Consider the following 18,440-nt stretch of genomic DNA (forward strand, 5'->3'; position numbering starts at 1 on the left):
AAAGGCCAGGGACCCATCCCGTTTTAGGGGAGGAGGCTGGACTATGCTAGCTGCCAAGCAGTGAGTGACAAAGTCCACGGATCGATGTGACCGGACCCGTTGGCTGGCTGGCTTACTCCGTATTTGGGTGCGTTTTCTTGCGCCGCGGTATCTAGACCTAGATTAGATTGCTTACGCAGTACGTACTGCAATCCACCCTTATTTCATATTTGTACCTAGGTACGCTACTCTATATCCTTGTGTTTCCATTAAATATCCAGTAGAATTAGATATCTTCATCGTATCCTATCAAGCTACGCAGTGCTTTTGAGGGTTTTTTTTTTGGTTTTGTTCGCACCATAGACAGGCTTTTTTATTCACTGTTTTCGCCAGAACTTTGAGATTTGTGCGCCCATGCCATATTCGTCCCGTCGCACTACAATTGAGTTTTCATCTTCTTCACTCGTTGCAGTGATGTGGAGCTCTTTTTCAACTGCAACGAAGAACAAGTGGGGGGCCAACAACAGAGACAGGCATGACAAGGACCGAGCAGGCAAGGATCAACGAGGTTGGTAAGTGTCAAGGTCCGTGCGCTCCTTGATTGTCAGAGCTTCATTGCCGGATGAGCTGATTGGACATTCACAAACGAGATCCGAGCGCGATCCTTCGCGTACCGACGCGTACTGTGGTTTCTTGAGAGATCTCCAGTCGTGACGCATGTTATTTAGATCTTGGATCTTAAGGCCCCATATTCATACCTTCTGTTCATTTATCTGTTACGTCAAGTACATTGCTATATTTCGTCACTGGGATACAGTTTCCCAGTACCCTTAATTCATTTTCATGGTCTGTCGGTAGTAGAAATAGAATAAACATAAAGAAATCAGCTAAACTCAACACCATTGAGAGTGTGGCGTCGTTCCACCGCGGATTTCTGTCTGTTCGCATGATTTTGGATTTGGCAAGAACAACAGCAAGTCAGGTGTTGCTACCACATTTGGTAAGGTCAGGTAGGACTCGAGTTTGGGGGTGGGAAGTCAGGTACCCGCGCATGAACACGCAAACAAAACATGCATACGTTGACAGCGCAATAGTAGACTTGGCCCAAAATGTAGTCCAGGTCTCCGCAGCAGAAGGAAATATGGGGTGCCTTCCACACCTCGTACAATCATGCACTCCGTAAGGGCAGCATGCTTTCTTTGAGTCTGAACTTTGCTTTTCTCTCCTCTCCTGTTCTGCGGCCACTTCAGGGTTCTAGCTGGGATTTATTGACCAGCCCCAAGGCCAAAGTCGTGGTCCTCCCCACAATTTCCTCCCGTCCGTAAGAGAAGCAGCCTTGCATCTCGGCTGCCTGTACTTTAGGGTGCACCAAAAGGGCCAGCCAGTCAGCAAGAGGCGGCTGAACCGAGACACACCTTGGACCTTCCAACGTCCATGCCTCCTCATCTTCACTGTTTCAGCCTCTCGTTCTGCCCCAATTTGACACAGTCAATATAGAAAGGCTGATATAGTTGCGGGCGCACGCACACACACAATCGCGCGCAAACACGGGAAAACCTGCTTCTTGGATTCCAGAGGCTAGTCTTAGTCCGAGGCCTAGACTTCTAGGCTGTTATTCTATGTCTCGTTTCGTTGCGACTTTCTCCAACCCCAATCCCAACCGACCAAACAAGCAAACAGGCTGCCGTTTGCCAGCTTGGTTTGCCCGCCGGCTCCGTTTGCCACACCCGAGATTTTCACCCTAGTTCTTTGACCATTTCTTTTCCCTCCCCGGCCGCCTTCCTCTTTTGGTATATTCATTCCGGACCACAATGTCCCGCCCACATGTGCTCAGGATTCCACGTTCGGACGAGGACGAAGGCTCGTTTGTTTTGGTTCACGTGCAGCCGTCATCTTCCAAGAAGGCACGCCCTCTGGACGTCAGAATTGTAGCGACTGAGGGCACCTCCCCCTACGTTGTCACTTGTAAGTCGATTAATAGCCGCTTCATTTTTAATTGCAATCTCAAATTTCATCTCAATCTCAATTTGCAATCAAACACCCCCCGCAAAACACCCGGTGAACCGGGCTCTCTCGGCAAAACCCTTGTCACTATATCTCATGCGTTTCGTAAAACTCTACCTATGTCTTGTTTCCTCCCACCCCCACACAAGCTAAAATCAGGGACCAACTCAATGACGAAACAGTAAAGCACGGTAGCATCCAGACTCTAAGGCCCAAGGACAGCCCTTGCACATCTGAAGAATGGGAGCAAATATTAGAGTCTCTTCTCCTAGGCCAAGAAGTAGTCCCGGATATCCACCTTACGGCTGCCGTGGGGTCTGGCCTGCAGATTACTGTTCGCAAAAAGGTCCAGCGCATTACGGCAAGTCGTCCCATGCCCAATTTCGGCACTTCTGCTGCTCATGTCATTGACCGAGTTTTTTTTGTTTACAATCCCTCCCGCACTGACTTACCGCTAACAATGACTAGCAACGCCTCGGGGTCATCAACTTACCAGAGGATGAGGGCGAGGCAGTTGAACTGTTTGACTGGTGTGGGCTTGCCCTCGAGTCCACTAATAACGCCAGGACAGAGCTTGCTTCGGCCAAGGCGAAAGCAGAGGAGTGTGAACAAGCTGTCAGTGAGTTGACCAAGCAGCTGGACCGGCTAGTGCAAGCCAAGGCGGAGCACGAGGCTGCGCTCTTGGACAAATTCCGACTGTTGCTCAACGAAAAGAAAGCAAAGATCCGAGAGCAGCACGATGTCATCAAGAGCGGGGGCATTAATTCGACCACCCATGCCACCTCCAATCAACCTGATTCAGAGGACGATGAAGGAAAGGTTGAAGAATACAATGATCGCGACGCTAAGTCGCTAGCCAAGACGGCCCGGCGACCCCCGGTTGCACGCAAACCCAAGCGCAAGGCGCCGGCAGCCGACCTAAGCACTGATTCGGATGACGGATTCGATGTGATGGATGTTGACCAACCTAAGCAGGACGACGGAGACCACGGCAACTCTTCCGGTGACGAGAAGCAAACTAGCGATGAGGACGACCAGGCTACCGCGAGTGAATCAGAAATCATCAGCCCAGCTGCCAACGACCAAGCAAAATCATCTGGTCAAGGAAAGGCTGCCGCGGCTAGTGCTACTGCTGCTCCTGCCCCTAGTCCTCCTACCACACGTCAGGCATCTGTCGGGAAGCCAATTGCAACACGTGCTCGTAAACCACCGCCAAAGGCGTCAGCAGCCTACAAGGATGATGGCAGTGAGACAGAATCGGATGATGAACTATAAAAATCCCATTATTCCCAGGGAAACAATAGTTCGTCCCAAAACCGGGGTTGAGCGAGTAGCTTTGCGATGGCATTGATAATAGTGTCGTTGTCGGGGTTACAAACATGTTTTTCTCTTCCTGGCGTCAAACTTTTACTTGGAGAGACCCCACACAGTTCGATACCTTTTCCGACGCCATTCTGCAACAAAAAAGAAATTATCGTTCGATTATATCCCTTTCAATGTCTCTTAACGCCGATCGTCCGCCGCAAACTTGTTGTTCCAAAAGCCCCGATGGTGTTTCTGGTTGCCTAGCTCCGAAATTTCCTGGACCTCCTTGGGCGTCAATTTGAAGCTCGGGATTCTCTTCTGTAACGCCTCCAGACGGTCCTCTTTGGCGCTGGTCGTGATGGCCACAACTCCTTGGTCAATACACCATCGTAGTGCAATCTCACCAGGCGTGACGCCGTATTTTCTGGCCAGCTCATGATACTTGCCGTCGACAGGTCCCCCCTTGGCATTCGTGATGGCCGTCAGGGGCCCGTATGCCGACGTTGCTATGTTCTGCTTGCGGTGGTAGTCGAGCAGATCGCCGTGCTGGAGGTACGGGTGATACTCGATCTGGTTGATGGCGGGCGGGACCTTGGCCGTCTTGAGGATGGTCTCCAGATGTTCCTGAAGAAAGTTGGAGACTCCAATGGACTTGGCCTTGCCGGCTTCCCTGAGGGCTTCCATCTCAGCCCACTTGGCCTGCAGCTCCTCGGGTGATTCGGCCCAGAAGGGGCTGTGGATCAGGAACAGGTCGACATAGTCAAGCTGCAGTCGCTTGAGAGAAGCGTCCAGGCTCTCCTGAGTGGTGACGCCAGGTTTGCAGAAGGTCTTGGTGGTGATGAAGAGGCTCTCGCGGGGTAGTCCGGATTCTTTTACAGCCTGGCCGAGCTCCTCCTCATTGCCGTAAACTGGGTTGAAATTTTACTCTTAGCACTCAGAAATATAAGTGCGCGCAGGTGGGAATTTGAAACGAGCAGGTAGCAGAGGCACGAGTAACTAACCTTCAGCCCCGTCCAGGTGGTTGTAGCCCTTTTTGAGAGCAATCTTGGTGAGTTCAACCAGTTTTGGGTCGACATCACCACCCCTTCGACATTGGGCTGTGCCCAGGCCGTATGAGAGCTTGAGTCATTTGGAGGGTGAAGCTTAGTACAAACGTGCTGACCCCTTTCAAGTCATCCGGATTTTATGGCCGTTCTTACCATGGGGATTTGATTGCCATCGTTCAGCTTCAGGTACGGGAGATAATTAAGCTGTTTCGGGGCCTCGCCCGAGGCGTCTGGCTGGTGAGATGAAGCTGCCGAGTTCATGTTTACTCTCAGATGCTAGGTGGCTATGATAGAATGAGTGTCGAGGTTCGACAAGTCCTGTTATGGTGCCTAGATAGGTACCTATGTATATCTTTTTTTTTCGGCGATGCTAGAGGGAAAATGGAACTAAGGCAGGTGTACCTAAGCTGGGGCCTTTCGACGAATATACGTTTCAAATATATGCAAGGCAAGCACGCAACATGCACATGCAATGTGTTCATGTGGGGATTGTATGTTATCTAAGTCGAGTGGGTGCGGTTTGTATCTTCGTTTGCTTATGCATCTGATTTCTGGGGCGGAATGAGTCGCGGCTTCTAGCATTATGACGACATTCGGCCAACGTGCAGATAAGTAGCACAAGTTGTTATGCTACTTCATGTACCTATATTAACTACCTAGGTAGGTATCTAGGTACCTTTATTTCTGCATATATTCCAGTATTTTATTCAAAGTCTGGATCTGAAAATCTTCCCGAGGCCGTATTAGTTAATTAGTACCTGCATATGTGGTAGGTAAGGTAGCTGTCAAACTAGACTAGAATAAAAAGACATGTTCAATATGCTTTCGCAGAAAGGTGTTGGGTCACACAATCAGTTAGTTTAATTGATAATTAGCGCAATACTGTCGTGCATCCTGATATTTTAGTCACCAAGCGTGGCTTGAAACAGATAAACTAGGCAGTTATTATCTAGGAACAATAGTTATTGTAACTGAACATTTTGTCAGATATTATCTTCCTATCAAGATCGATATCGAATAGGTTTCCAAGGTTGAGGTGTCGAAGGAACTGCAATACACTGTCTTTCAGCGCCCGCCACCCAGACCACCCCACCAACAGCTTCCCCAGGTTCTGTCTGCATGACGTGCTGAGTGCATCAATGAAATTTGTACCTTCCGCAGTTCCCGGCATTGTCATACACGTTGATTGGCAAGATTGAACCCAACCGAGGCCGTCTTGCCACTCAGAAATTGATTTATAATTATCGCTACGAAAGCACTAGTGCGACGATTGATTATGATTATAGTCTAGCTTTAGATGCGGTAAACCTTACTACGTGGTGTGCGGTTTCTTTCGGCTTTTATTTTTTTCTGCTCAATGATTTTTTGAGGTTTTCATAAAAGGAAGCCCTGCGAGCATCGACCACGCAGCTCGGCAGGTGTAAAAATCAAGGAAGGACATATCTGCATAGATGCAAATGCAGACACTTTATCTCCGATCCCGCTTAGCTGCACGACTTTGCGCATTATCGAGCGCGGCATATACCCGTATCTCCATTGCGAGCACTCTCGGATATTCTATCACGAGCAAAAGAAAAATGACAGACATCAGAACTAGCAGTCCCATGCCCTCAGCGGCAAACCAAAAAGGGGCTGTCAGCGCTGAAGATGACGGCCTGACACTCGCCGATCTCCCCAAATCATGGCGCTTCACCTCGGCCCTCCCGGCCGACCCAGAATACCCTACCCCAGCCGACTCACACAAGACGCCGCGCGAGCAGATCGGCCCACGCATGGTCCGCGGAGCCCTCTTCTCCTGGGTTCGGCCGGAGCGGCAAAGGGATCCGGAGCTGCTCGGCGTCTCCCCTGCAGCCCTGCGCACTTTGGGCATCCGACCCTCGGAGGTCCATACCGACGAATTCCTGCAGACGGCCGTCGGCAACAAGCTCCACGGCTGGAGCGAGGAGAAGCTCGAGGGCGACGGCTACCCCTGGGCACAGTGCTATGGTGGCTTTCAGTTCGGCCAGTGGGCAAATCAGCTGGGCGACGGCCGCGCCATCAGCCTGTTTGAGGCCACCAACCCAAAGACCGGGGAGAGGTACGAGGTGCAGCTCAAGGGCGCCGGCCTGACGCCCTACTCCCGCTTCGCCGACGGCAAGGCCGTGCTACGCAGCAGCATACGCGAGTTTGTCGCCAGCGAGAGCCTGCACGCTCTGGGTGTCCCCACGACGCGCGCCTTGGCACTGAGCCTGCTGCCTCACCAAAAGGTGCGCCGCGAGACCGTCGAGCCGGGTGCTATTGTAGTTCGGTTTGCGCAGTCGTGGATAAGGCTGGGTACCTTTGATCTGCTCCGCGCCAGGGGCGATAGGGATTTGATCCGCAAGTTGGCCACCTATGTGGCAGAGGACGTACTGGGTGGATGGGAGAATTTACCTGGTCGCCTTGTCGATCCAGATAAACCCAGCCTGGAGGAGTGTTCGCCCGCCCTAGCTTCCATGGTCGAGTCTGCTGCGGAAGACTCATCAAAATCCCCAATACGCCGTGGCATCCCTGAAGCCGAAGTAGAGGGGCCCTCTGAGATGGCTGAAAATCGGTTCGTCCGTCTATACCGCGAAATATGCCGTCGCAACGCCATCACGGTCGCCCACTGGCAGGCCTATGGGTTCATGAATGGCGTACTGAACACGGATAACACATCCATAATTGGCCTGTCCATGGACTACGGCCCATTTGCGTTTGTCGACGTCTTTGATCCTTCCTACACGCCGAACCACGACGACCACGCACTACGGTACAGCTATCGAAACCAACCTACCATCATCTGGTGGAACCTTGTGCGCCTAGGCGAGGCTCTTGGAGAGCTGCTCGGTGCGGGAGCAGACATCGACGACCCAAACTTTGTGGACAAGGGCGTCAAGGACGAAGCGGCCGCCGAGCCCATCATCAGCCGCGCCGAGGCCCTCATCACACAGGCCGGCACCGAGTACCGCGCCGTGTTCCTCGCCGAGTACAAGCGCCTCATGTGCGCCAGGCTTGGGTTGCGGACGCACAAGGACTCGGACTTTGACAAGCTCTTCAGCGAGCTTCTCGACACAATGGAGGCGGCAGAGCTCGACTTCAACTTCTTCTTCCGCCGCCTGAGCTCCCTGCCGCTTACCGACATCAGCACCGAGGCCGACGCCGAGAAGAACGCATCGCTCTTCTTTTACGAAGAGGGCGTTACCGGCATCCTGGGCGAGGAGAAGGCCAGGAAGCGCGTGGGCGCCTGGCTGTGCGCCTGGCGGGACCGCGTCAGGGAAGACTGGGGCGAGCCTCGAGATGCAGAGCGCATGGAGGCCATGAGGCGCGTCAACCCCAACTTTGTGCCCAGGGGATGGATCCTCGACGAGGTCATCAGGAGGGTAGAGAAGGAAGGCGAGCGCGACGTCCTCAGGCGTTTGATGCATATGTCTCTCAACCCGTTCGATGAGAGCTGGAACGGCAAGACCTTTGACGGCAAAATATACGAGGGTGATGAGGCAGAGGAGAAGCGGTGGATAGCCAATGTTCCCAAGTACAAGAGAGCAATGCAATGCAGCTGCAGCTCTTGATCTGATTACTGGATTTCTTGTAATGTACCAAATCAAACAATCGCCCTGGGCCGAGAAACCCATCAAGGCAAGCAATGCATAAACAGCTCAGATATTATTTCTATGGTGTCTCGTCTCTTGCTTGATCTATTTCGTCAGCCTTCGAATAGAAGCATATGATGAAAGAGACAAAGCGAATCAAACGACTAACATGGATAAGTACCTAGCGATGTAAACTTCCACGCATTGGTCCCGCATTAACAAAACTTACATGCACACCTGCTTGCTTGAGGCAACGCATGAGCCCTGAATAGAACAAAAAGAAAAGATAAGAAAAGAAAAAAAATAAAACTTGCAACAATCTTGACATCCTTTTTTTTTGGTTCCGACCTCCCCCTGCTCTATTCCTCATGAATTGCCAGGCAATTTCTGTTCGTTGCGCCACTAAACTCGACCACTAGATCGAAGCTGGTTCTCCCCCAAATTATACTCAGCTGATCCCCAAATGGTAAGAAGAGAAGCCAAGGTTGTGCGCATTAACATTCATTCATTGACCGGCTTGACAAAAGATGAAGAAGATGAGCGCCCGGATGCTCATTTTTGTTCTATACCACTGTTCGCAACTTTGACAGCCACCCATATCGCAAAATCGTAAATATAATGTGTCCAAAGCACTCGATTGGGCAGTAGCCTCCCGAGCGTAGGATTTCGGTTGATTTGTAAATTTAGTTGACTGGGAAGATGATGGTAAAACGCGCAAATCTTGAATGTCGTAGGTGAACTCCTGGATCGGACGATGGATGGAAATTTGGCTCGTGGCATGGTGAATCAAAAAGGTGAGCCAAATCGGCTTCAGCTCGCATACAAGCACTGATACCAGTTCTTTTCCCTGTCGAGAGCCGTGATGCAGGCTCTGGCGACAGAGAAAGAAGCTGGTTCAAGTGTATGTGTTGCAGACAGTTAGATAGACTAGCAGGTGACGTATGATGGCTGCACAAGTGCTCAGCCAAGGGTTGGCTAGCGATAAGCACCACCGAACCGAGAGCCCGGAGGCATCCGGCCCATAGCAGGGCCGACACCTGGGCCAGGTCTGGTAGCCACAGCGGGATTGGTGCAAAGCATACCGACACGAGAACCGAACTTGGAACCTCGAAGAGATACCATATGCTTGCGAATATGGGCTGCTACAATCTCGCGATGCTGAGGTGTCGAGTGCGTGAGGATATACTGGATCAGGTAGTTTCCGTATTGGTCGCTGGCTATATCAATAAGGGGAATGCGCGGCCGGTCAACGCGGCCTTCGCAAACCCGATCAAGGTAGCGACCAAGAAAATCAGAGCCGCCAATTTTCAGACATTTCTCAACAACCTTGGAGGCGAACTGGTCCATGCTGTACTCAGCTGCATACCGGATGACGTGGTCGATGGCACGGCTTCTGTCGGCCGGGGCACCATGCTCGCAGATGTGCTGAATACACCAGTTGCCAAATTGACCATGGGCAACAATATCAATGTTGGCAAGGACCTCCTCAATACAGGGCCGCTTGAAAGAGAATTTGGAATGTCAGTAGTCTTCCAAGGACTCAATTGGTCAAAAGGCTCCAATAGCACCGAAAGGCTTACCTTGTCGTCCTCAAGACAGTTCTCAAATATGTTTTGGACGACGAGACTCCCAGTCTCACCCAGGGCAACTTCATGCCACATTCCATGAAGGGCATCGTTGACGAACTTCATGATCTGGGGAGGCGACTCTGTCCATCTCAGTTCGAAAAGTTTCTGCCACACATGGCAAGCGTAACGATGGATGACTGTCTCGGGAATACGGCGCAGAAGCTCGCCCACCATAATAGCCTTGTAGTCCTCTGGTACAGAGTCAAACGCCTTCTGAACAACGTGGCAACCAAAAGGATCCATAGAAAGGTTGAGGGTGTTTCCACGGATGGCCTCTGCAATCTTGATGACCTGCTCTGGTGTTCCATGCTCGAAGCAGCGTTGAACTAGGAAGTTGCCAAAGCGATTAACCATCAGTGGGTATGCTTGTGCCACAATGGCTTCAACAATCTCGTATTTCTGCTCCGGAGTGCCGACTTTAAGCTTCTGCTGAAGAAAAATCGAAGCTTGTTGATCGTTGTTGCAGACAATCTTGTCGACAATGTACTTCCAGTTGCAGTTGACGTTGCGATCCAGAAGCCGACGGTAATTCAGAGGCTCGGTGGTCGGCAGATAAGTTTGGCCCTCGGTCGCGACGGCCTGCAACAAAGAACGGGTCAGTACTTGGTCTTCCTAGTCTATAATAGTTTCCTATTATACTTACATCGGACTTCCAGGATGATGCTACGTTGGAGGTGAACTCGGTGGCGTGGGGAGACAGCGGAGTGCCCACCGGCTGTTGGAATTGTTGGTGCATGCCGCCTGCGTGAGACATGAGACCGCCAGACAACGAGGCCTGCAGTCCACCTTGGTAGCTGGCTACAGAGTCAAACTGGCTGTATCCCATCGTGAATCCACCAAAGCCAGGCTCAAAGGATTGAGGAGTGGCAAAGCGATTATCGTAACGATTAGATCGGCGACCAGATGCGGCCCTCATCCCCATATCGCTGCCGGAACCAAACCGGTCACCGCGGTAAGTATCTGCAGTAGGTCCGTACAACGGAGCACAGGGCTCAGCAAAACCCCGACCACCACCAGACCATGACACTTGCTGTGTAGGGTCAGATAAGGCCGAGGTTGTTGGCTGCAAATAGTTGCTCTGATTAGCGTTGCTATTCTTTCCTGAAGCCCAGATTCCTCGAGAGCGGCCATAGTTTCCAGCCGAGAGAGAATCACTAGTATCAGACGGAGAATCATCCTGGGCGGGCCACGGGGTCTCCCGTGCGTATTGAGGTCTACTGGACTTGTAAGTGGAAGATCCCGAAAACCTCGGGCCGCCAAGCTCGCCAGTCATGCCCAATATGGATTTATCGACCTGGTCTAAGCCATCTTCATTGCCTTCGATACCTTCGGTTCGTCGATTGATAAGCTCGCTATCTAAGCGAGAGATCTCGCTTTTGGCGCGGGCTAGCTCGAGCTTCAGGCGAGTAACCTCGTCGTTGGCAGCCGTGTGGCTCTCGGGCGTGGCGCTCGCTGGACGAGTTGCCGGAGTGCTGGCGGCATAAATATCATTGGCTGGAGTGATAGGCAGCGAGCTGCACGAGGATTGGTGATCGAGAACCCGGGGGAACACTTGCTCGTCGTCCGAAAATGCTGCAATCGGCACGTTATGCTGAGTGTTAACGGCTTGATGCTCCGAAAGCTTCGCAAGCAGTCTGTCCATTGGGTACGACTCGGATGACGCAAGATCGTGTGTGAGCTTCGCCTTCTGTGATTGTAAGCTTCATTTTCTCTACATATAGACAAAGAGCTTGCTCCTAGGGGTACTCACCTTGGCAGAGCTTTGATTTGCAAGCTTAGAAGTTGTCAGCGCGCTGACAGATTTCTTCAAGTTCACAGGCATTCTGAAGTCCTACGCCAAGAAGAATCAAGTCAGTTTCCTGATGGAGTGTTGAGTGCATCCTGGTCTAAGCTTAAAGAAGAGACTGGAATTGTCTGGCCGCCAGTACGAGCCACGATATGGGAAACAATGGGCAACCTTAGGAGCAAAGAGGTGGGAAACAAAGCTTGTTGTGGTAGTGAAAAATGCTAGGGGAATACCTGATAAGCTTGGGTATAATCGTCAGATAGCCTGAGATTCTCGTCATGCGACGGGCTTTTGGATGCCGAAGAGGAAAGACGAAGACCTGGGGAGCCAGAGTTGGGTCTCACACCAGGTGCGGTTGCAGACATGTTGATATCAGACTCTGCCTCCCAGTGCTGGCTTCGATGTGATGCCAGATCAGGCTAAGTTCAGGATAATGGTAAAATTTGGTTGATATGACAGAGATGTCTCAAAGATCAAGACAATAAGGGACATCAAAGAGTGGAGTCGAATGCTGACGAGAGAATGGCAAGTTGATGGGCCTTGTCGGAGTTGGAAGATCTCGTACAAATCAAATGCCGCACAAGAACTGACGAAGAAATAGATTAAGGAGCGTGAGGAGGGACTGACAAAAAAGAGAGTTAGCTGCCTGCAAAGGAAGAAGACGGGTGCAGGTTTGGCAAGAGTCGACAAGGTGGGTATGGAATGCGAGGAAGGACCTGTTGACTTGGGTAGGTGGGCGACGGGATCTGGACCGCAAAACAATGAATGGGAAATATGACTGGGTTTTCTAGATCTGGAAATCGACGTGCATCTTACCTAGCTTGATCGCATGCACACAAGGCCTGTAACTTTGCACAGCTTGTAATGACTGAGATACCAGACGAGGAAGGATTTTGGGGATTCTCGCCTTGCCCAGGAATCAGTTTGAACCCGATGTCTGTGGTGAGGAATTGCTGAGCTCGTCCTGAATTACCTTGGTAGGCAGAAAACTTCAAGGTAGTAGCAAAATCGGAATTGCTGGCCGCTTTTCAAAAGGGCTAGGGAATCTGCAAACAGGATGATGGTCGGTCGGTCGGTCGGTCGGTCGGTGCCCTGCCAATGGAAGTTCTTCCCTGTACTGAGGTGGCAAACGACCGTAGTTTGTGGAAAGAAAGATACCTTACTACCCACAACTACGGGCAACCCTGGGATAATACTGCCTTCTTTTCCAAAAAGGACGTTGCGGATGTTCCGACTGCCGCCAGTGCCACGTGGGAACCTGGTCGTGAATGGGGAGGTATTCCGGCGAAGGCATCGCTGTGATGGAGCATTCGTGGTACTGGAATTTACCTCGTCGGGCCAGTATCCATAGTTGCATGTGCCTCCAATTCCATTGTGACGAACGCAGCAAGACCTTTTGGTGAGCACCTGCCCAGCTGAAATTGTACAAGCAGTACTGCAATCCCACGACGTGTCTGAAGAACTACCTACCTAGGTACCTACCTACCTACTTACGGAGAGCATAGCAAGTACTGAACTTGGCTTAAAATGTGGTCTTGAACGCTCATGGGCTTATACTTCAGCTCAGTCCCGAGAATGAAACTCAACCAGAATGAAGCTATATCGATTCGCTGTACCTAGAGCAGTCACAACACGCCTCGAAACATCTCTCTCCACAGCGTAATAGACATACACTCCAGAGGGCTGACAATAGGACATGAAGACTGGCGAGCCACCCTTTCTGGGCACTTGACTGGATACAGGTTGAGGTTCATTGTCCACCACTTTTAAGGCGTGTAAGCTCGATAATCGACATGTTTATGTACGTGTGGCAGCTGACTGCAACTCTGACCTGCGATGATCGGCAGTCAGCATGTGATATGATGCCAAAGCGTACCTAGGTGCTGAGTAGATGATACACGATATTCCAACTTCTTTCGAATACTCTTTCAGATCCTACCGGTAGCTCAATATCCCACTTATGTCAATGAAGCATCGACCACCCTGACTTGACACCAGGTTCACATCCCGAATATCGCAATGTCAATGTCCGCGACTGGCTTGTCAAGTAAAATTGCGACCAGTATAACTAGAGGCGAGCCCAGTATGTGTCAAACGATGTGGCCAACAGGAGATCGGTGGCTTTCAAAAAATCCCCATGAAATCAACGCAGGTAAGTAGCTATTTTAGGTTTGTGGAATTCTCAAGTTGTCTGTAAACTTCTTTTATACAGTCGGTCATAATACACGTTGGGTCTGATTTATTTCTTCTTCTTCGGGCCGTCTAAGTAGGGGTCGCTTTGTTAGATAGACTGCAAGATGCGCTGCAAGCAAGTATAGTAGTGGCCACGACGAAACATACCTGATGCCGATGCTGGACCCTTCTTCTTCTTCGGGGCACCCTTCCCACGAGCCTTGAGCCTATAGAAGTTGTCAGCGATCTGTAAGATCCTGGAGAAGACGCAAGCAAAGCACCAGAGCATGATGCAAGGTATGAAAGTGTCTCGTACTCCTCAATCTTCAATAGTCGATCCTCCTCAGCCTCATCCTCTATCATGAACTCCTGACCCAACTCCTTCCTTAAGTCTCGGAGGGTGACAACACGTCGTGGGTAGTATGCTGCCAGCGCAGGGCCTCTTAACCTCTGTCGCAGAATCTTGTTGCCCGTCCGAACACCTTCGGGATTATAAGCTGTTGAGAAGACTTCGCATTGCGCCTGGATGGATGGCTGAGTTAGTAGATTGAAGGGTTGAAGGGGGAGGATGAACAGAGATGGACATCTCACCTTCATCAGCTGCAGTAATCGCGCGCGTGGGACACTCATCTTGTTCGCATAACCTGAATGCGTAGAGTCTCAATGGCGTACAATGAAGAAGCGTCATGCAAATCTCAAGACGTGCAGTCGGATTTCTCTATTCGCGTTGAATGTTCCTGCAGGGATATGGATCCACATACATGCCCGCAGAAGTGGGTCTATCTGGGCGCAGATATCAAAAGTCATCTGCGGGTGAGGCTAAACTCAACGAGGTAATTTTACTTTATCCAGCATGGAAAAGTATCGAGCAACACCTTTTATTGATTTGCAACATAGCCTACGAAGAAAAAAAAAAAAGAAACACTAAAAAATCGTGAGGCTAATTTCCGACCTTTGCTCGCTGCCAATATTTTGATCGCGGGCAGGATTAGCAGTTTAACCCGAACACCGGTTGGAGATCGACTTTCTCTCCTGATCTCACAGTTTCACACTACCAAGAAAAGCTTTGTCTTTGATCAGTATGGTCAAACGCAGTCATGATGAGCCCGACGGTGGCTCTCTCAAAAGGCCCAAGGTGGAAGGCGACGATCAAATCAAGGATTTAATTCAATGCTGGCAGGATTTGAATGCTTCCATGGAGACCCTCAAAGACTCTGCTCAAACACTGAGCTCACCGACCCTGGCTGCTGACACGGCTTTCTGTGATCGGCTGGTTTATTTGAGCGAAAGCCTTCTCAAATCAAGCCGGGCGCTGGCATCTCAAAGCCGCGGCGATCATGCCAAGCCAATCATCTCCTCTGACGACGCAATCGCAGTGTCTTCACATGTTTCATACACGAAGTGGACCTCTGCCGACACTAAAGACGTCCTACCTCCCCTTCCCGAGATCAAGGATCCTTCCATAGAAAAGGCCGCCTTCACTCATTCATCCGTGATTGGCAATAAACTTAGCGGTGTCCAATCCTACGATCGCCTCGAGTGGCTAGGCGATGCGTATCTGGAGCTGTTCGCGACTTGCTTCATTTATCAGACGTTTCCAGCCTTGTCACATGGTGCCTCCTCACAGTTGCGAGAAGTGCTCATAAGGAACGACTCCCTTGCTCAATGGACACAAGCATATGGCTTGGAGAAGAGAGCCAGGCTCCCTCCAGAGTTCGCGGGTCTCAATCATAGCGGACAAGCTATGATGCAGAAGAAAAGGACCAAGATTTATGGTGACCTTTTCGAAGCTTATGTCGGGGCCATTATAGCTTCGGATCCCGTTCATGGAACTGACCGCGCAGCAGTCTGGCTCAAGTCGTTGTGGGCGCCGAGGTTAAAGCGCGAAATTCATGCGGAAGAAAAGAGACAGCGCTGCTTGGTCGCGAGCACAACTAGCCTAGAATCCGATCCCATCCAGGGGCCGACCGATAACTACGCTGTTGCAGCACCAAAGCCCAATCGATCACCAAAGGAGGCTTTAGCAGCCATGATTGTCGTGAAGGGAGTGAAGCTTAGCTACGTTGATCTTCCTGCTCCCAAAAAGAAGGACAAGAACAACAATCTACCTCTGTTTGCCGTGGCTGTGGTTTTGGATGGCTGGGGGGAGTCTGGATTACAGCTCGGTATGGGTGTGGCTAAGAACAAGTCAGAGGCAGGCCATGCCGCAGCACAGAGGGCCATGGACAACAAGAAACTGATCACAAAATACGCGGAATTAAAACTGGCGTCTCTGTCCTCCAGCGCTTAGAAGGGACAGCGGAGGAACCCCTGCTTACTAGGAAAGGAGATGGAGAGCATTCTGTTTAGCACGCATAGAAAGCCCCGGAGTGCTCTTGATGGAGATTCTGATGCAAACCGCGGTGGGAAACTAGAAAGCACCTATGCAATAATCGCGCTCATTGTTTTAAGAAAGGTACCTATGGATGCACACCCGCGACGGGCGCTGAATGTCAAAATTATGGAAGGTTGATGTTATTTTGCTGGTGGACACTTTATTCCGTGTAACGAAATGCTAAATAATATCCATCATTCAATCTAACTTTGTGTGGCGTATCCTGGAAAATTCTAAAGTTTTTTTTTTCTTTTTTTTCTCTTAGTCTTTCCAAAAAGCTGCAGAAGACGCGGCTGGCTTTTACCTAGACTAGACTGATATCGTACCTGCCTCACAAGCACACATGCACATCCCAACCTAAAAGCGACCAATGTGGGGTTGGCTGGGGTGCGGAGTTGGCGAATCACAATCCAGACTTGTCAAGCGTAGGACAATTGGACCGAGGCACGAGGCATTGCATCTCATCTGCGCGGGCGGGCACCCATAGAACGCGACTGACATGACCTTGCCCAACTCCATCTAACACTCCCCCATTCTTGGGCGGAAGTATTACCATACCGGAAAATCATGGACAACTCGCGCACAAGGGCAGTCGTACGTGACTATTCAACACGATAAGACCCGATACATCGGAGATTTTGCGCCGCACAGGCATTGGTTCTACTGCAACATCTCCGATTAGAACTGTTCGTCGCACTTGGCTTTCGATCCCACTTCATCCACAGAAAATAATCACGTTTCTCAGTCGGTCGGCTGCGCCAGAATTCAACCATCCCGAAAGTCCATTCCCGACCGCCAGCCACATCGTTCCTATCTGGTTGGTGTTACCACACCGCTGCCGCCATGGCGGACTCTGTTGGTACGCTGCCAAAGCCTATAGGCACCTGTGGAATATTAGATCTTGGGACGTATTGCTAACCACATACCTCGACGAATTTGTTTTTTGTGCATAAAGATCGGGTGTTTGTTTATGCCCTCAACACCATAAAAAAACTCCCCAAGACGGGGGCTACCCGGCCACCGCCGGCGGACCGAATGCGCCTCTATGGGCTTTATAAACAAGCAATGGAAGGCGATGTCGATGGGGTGATGGAACGTCCTGCCGCCGCATCTGGGATTCCCGTCGAGGATCTCCAAAGAGAGCAAGACAAATATGATGCCTGGAATATGCAGAAGGGACTGAGCAGGACTGAGGCTAAAAGACGATACATCGAGGCTCTGATCGATACTATGCATAGATACGCTACTACGGAGTGAGTTCTGACATTCCAGGTCCATGAGAAGACGTCACTACAGGTTACTAATGATGTGTCCTTGCACAGGAATGCGTTAGAGCTCGTTTCTGAGCTGGAATTTGTTTGGAATCAAATAAAGGGCAACTCGCCGAGTTCATCGGAGCAATTATCGAACGACAACAGTCCTCGGCGATTCCAAAAGGCCACGAGCGGCACCGACGGACCCCTTAAAGTACTATACCCCATGAGTGAAGACGACGAGGCTGAACATGACTACCAAAGGCGAATGGCGGCTGCCGCCCTGGACGAAAACGATGATGACGACGAGAGGTATGTCAAGAAGGGCGACAAGTGGTCCAAGAAAATGGAACGGGCCATAGTACGCCTCTCGGCAGAGATTGCAGCTCTTAGGGAACAGATCACCACTGGGAGGGAGTTCAGGTCAAGAAGGGAAAGAAGTGTTGGTGCATGGATAGGGTGGTTTCTGTGGCTGGTCACAAAACATCTGGCCGCAGACATGGCTATTCTCGCCATTGTGCTTGTGTGGATGCGCAGGAGAAAGGATCGACGACTTGAGGATCATGTCAGATCTGCACTTCGAATTTTTCGTGAATATGTCAGAAAGGTCTTACCCTCACGATGAGATTTCTTCTTTCATACCTGAGGTCTTCTGGGCGTCAAGAATCATCAGACCACCAGGCGCCTCGTCCAGAGAAAGTGAGGGGAACCATTCGGACGTGGATCGCCATATGTGGACAAATCCGCGGATGTTTCTCATATCATACTCGCTATCCAAGGCCATGGCGGAAGTAGGTTCACCAAGAGGTACAGTCTGTCGGTCAGCCCACAATATCTTCCTCAAGTGCCAGGCGCGGAGGCACCGGTTTTCGCCCTCGTTCTCAAACACGCGGTCTTTCGGGTATGCTATCTAATTTGCTTGATGAAGGTGGATTAGTCTTGGATATCGAGCACAATGTGGCAAAAGCCGCCTGGCAAGCTCGGGCATATTCCCATAAGCCGAGAAGGAGGTATGGCAGTAACCTGCCTAGGCATAGGGCTGGAATGGATAGTAGTCCTGAACGATGATAGTGATGATGATAACGATATGTAAATAAAGTCTAACCCTGAGAGTTCCTCAGAAACTCTGGGAATTCGCCGGAAGGAGACATAATCAAAATAATTTACTTCATCCATATGTAAAGTGAATTTACTGTTTGGGGTGCATGTATCTAGGTTGATCCAGGGAGGGCATGTGTGCAATTTAAATATTTTTCGGGTGATGAATGTCTTTCTCTTTCTCCGGCCATGTCTTGGGGACGAG

At 50.7% G+C, this 18,440-nt stretch overlaps 7 protein-coding genes across 7 annotated transcripts; 4 read left to right on the plus strand and 3 right to left on the minus strand.

Annotated features, from left to right (window-relative positions):
* Window positions 1-1,182: 1,182 nt before the first annotated feature.
* Window positions 1,183-4,791, plus strand: MGG_03161 (uncharacterized protein). The gene is made up of 3 exons (XM_003716782.1): window positions 1,183-1,944; window positions 2,166-2,344; window positions 2,452-4,791. The coding sequence occupies exons 1-3, from the start codon at window positions 1,791-1,793 to the stop codon at window positions 3,256-3,258; spliced, it is 1,140 nt and encodes a 379-aa protein (XP_003716830.1). The 5' UTR covers window positions 1,183-1,790; the 3' UTR covers window positions 3,259-4,791.
* MGG_03160 (aldehyde reductase 1) lies at window positions 3,289-4,857 on the minus strand. The gene is made up of 3 exons (XM_003716783.1): window positions 4,488-4,857; window positions 4,290-4,407; window positions 3,289-4,196 (listed from the first exon to the last, which is right to left on the minus strand). Exons 1-3 carry the CDS (start codon window positions 4,593-4,595, stop codon window positions 3,487-3,489), a joined length of 936 nt encoding a protein of 311 aa, XP_003716831.1. The 5' UTR covers window positions 4,596-4,857; the 3' UTR covers window positions 3,289-3,486.
* Window positions 4,858-5,514: 657 nt separating this feature from the next.
* Window positions 5,515-8,250, plus strand: MGG_03159 (YdiU domain-containing protein). Its single transcript, XM_003716784.1, has one exon. It carries the CDS (start codon window positions 5,786-5,788, stop codon window positions 7,901-7,903), a length of 2,118 nt encoding a protein of 705 aa, XP_003716832.1. The 5' UTR covers window positions 5,515-5,785; the 3' UTR covers window positions 7,904-8,250.
* MGG_03158 (pumilio-family RNA binding repeat protein) lies at window positions 8,086-11,988 on the minus strand. Its single transcript, XM_003716785.1, has 5 exons — window positions 11,572-11,988; window positions 11,303-11,383; window positions 10,196-11,236; window positions 9,505-10,131; window positions 8,086-9,424 (listed from the first exon to the last, which is right to left on the minus strand). The coding sequence occupies exons 1-5, from the start codon at window positions 11,701-11,703 to the stop codon at window positions 8,900-8,902; spliced, it is 2,406 nt and encodes an 801-aa protein (XP_003716833.1). The 5' UTR covers window positions 11,704-11,988; the 3' UTR covers window positions 8,086-8,899.
* A 1,120-nt stretch (window positions 11,989-13,108) lies between these two features.
* Window positions 13,109-14,237, minus strand: MGG_12764 (uncharacterized protein). The gene is made up of 4 exons (XM_003716786.1): window positions 14,102-14,237; window positions 13,827-14,032; window positions 13,679-13,737; window positions 13,109-13,600 (listed from the first exon to the last, which is right to left on the minus strand). The coding sequence occupies exons 1-4, from the start codon at window positions 14,138-14,140 to the stop codon at window positions 13,578-13,580; spliced, it is 327 nt and encodes a 108-aa protein (XP_003716834.1). The 5' UTR covers window positions 14,141-14,237; the 3' UTR covers window positions 13,109-13,577.
* Window positions 14,238-14,365: 128 nt separating this feature from the next.
* MGG_03157 (ribonuclease 3) lies at window positions 14,366-16,111 on the plus strand. The gene has a single exon (XM_003716787.1). It carries the CDS (start codon window positions 14,592-14,594, stop codon window positions 15,798-15,800), a length of 1,209 nt encoding a protein of 402 aa, XP_003716835.1. The 5' UTR covers window positions 14,366-14,591; the 3' UTR covers window positions 15,801-16,111.
* A 259-nt stretch (window positions 16,112-16,370) lies between these two features.
* Window positions 16,371-18,321, plus strand: MGG_03156 (uncharacterized protein). The gene is made up of 3 exons (XM_003716788.1): window positions 16,371-16,743; window positions 16,840-17,137; window positions 17,207-18,321. The coding sequence occupies exons 1-3, from the start codon at window positions 16,728-16,730 to the stop codon at window positions 17,760-17,762; spliced, it is 870 nt and encodes a 289-aa protein (XP_003716836.1). The 5' UTR covers window positions 16,371-16,727; the 3' UTR covers window positions 17,763-18,321.
* The last annotated feature ends 119 nt before the right edge of the window (window positions 18,322-18,440 follow it).

This window comes from Pyricularia oryzae, chromosome 4 (genome assembly GCF_000002495.2).
Source record: "Pyricularia oryzae 70-15 chromosome 4, whole genome shotgun sequence".
Taxonomy (NCBI): Eukaryota; Fungi; Ascomycota; class Sordariomycetes; order Magnaporthales; family Pyriculariaceae; genus Pyricularia; species Pyricularia oryzae.

Excerpts from the sequence above, each read along its gene's own strand:
- MGG_03161 (XM_003716782.1), top strand. The coding sequence starts at position 1,791 with ATGTCCCGCCCACATGTGCTCAGGATTCCACGTTCGGACGAGGACGAA. Across the intron at positions 1,945-2,165 it reads CTCCCCCTACGTTGTCACTT|TAAAGCACGGTAGCATCCAG; the intron begins GTAAGTCGATTA and ends ATGACGAAACAG. Across the intron at positions 2,345-2,451 it reads AAAAGGTCCAGCGCATTACG|CAACGCCTCGGGGTCATCAA; the intron begins GCAAGTCGTCCC and ends AACAATGACTAG.
- MGG_03160 (XM_003716783.1), bottom strand. The coding sequence starts at position 4,595 with ATGAACTCGGCAGCTTCATCTCACCAGCCAGACGCCTCGGGCGAGGCC. Across the intron at positions 4,408-4,487 it reads ATGGCAATCAAATCCCCATG|CTCTCATACGGCCTGGGCAC; the intron begins GTAAGAACGGCC and ends AAATGACTCAAG. Across the intron at positions 4,197-4,289 it reads CCACCTGGACGGGGCTGAAG|TTTACGGCAATGAGGAGGAG; the intron begins GTTAGTTACTCG and ends ATTTCAACCCAG.
- MGG_03159 (XM_003716784.1), top strand. The coding sequence starts at position 5,786 with ATGCAAATGCAGACACTTTATCTCCGATCCCGCTTAGCTGCACGACTT.
- MGG_03158 (XM_003716785.1), bottom strand. The coding sequence starts at position 11,703 with ATGTCTGCAACCGCACCTGGTGTGAGACCCAACTCTGGCTCCCCAGGT. Across the intron at positions 11,237-11,302 it reads CAAATCAAAGCTCTGCCAAG|GCGAAGCTCACACACGATCT; the intron begins GTGAGTACCCCT and ends CAATCACAGAAG. Across the intron at positions 9,425-9,504 it reads ACTGTCTTGAGGACGACAAG|CGGCCCTGTATTGAGGAGGT; the intron begins GTAAGCCTTTCG and ends TTCTCTTTCAAG.
- MGG_12764 (XM_003716786.1), bottom strand. The coding sequence starts at position 14,140 with ATGAGTGTCCCACGCGCGCGATTACTGCAGCTGATGAAG. Across the intron at positions 14,033-14,101 it reads GATTACTGCAGCTGATGAAG|GCGCAATGCGAAGTCTTCTC; the intron begins GTGAGATGTCCA and ends CCATCCATCCAG. Across the intron at positions 13,601-13,678 it reads GGGTCCAGCATCGGCATCAG|ACGGCCCGAAGAAGAAGAAA; the intron begins GTATGTTTCGTC and ends ACCCCTACTTAG.
- MGG_03157 (XM_003716787.1), top strand. The coding sequence starts at position 14,592 with ATGGTCAAACGCAGTCATGATGAGCCCGACGGTGGCTCTCTCAAAAGG.
- MGG_03156 (XM_003716788.1), top strand. Across the intron at positions 17,138-17,206 it reads CATAGATACGCTACTACGGA|GAATGCGTTAGAGCTCGTTT; the intron begins GTGAGTTCTGAC and ends GTCCTTGCACAG.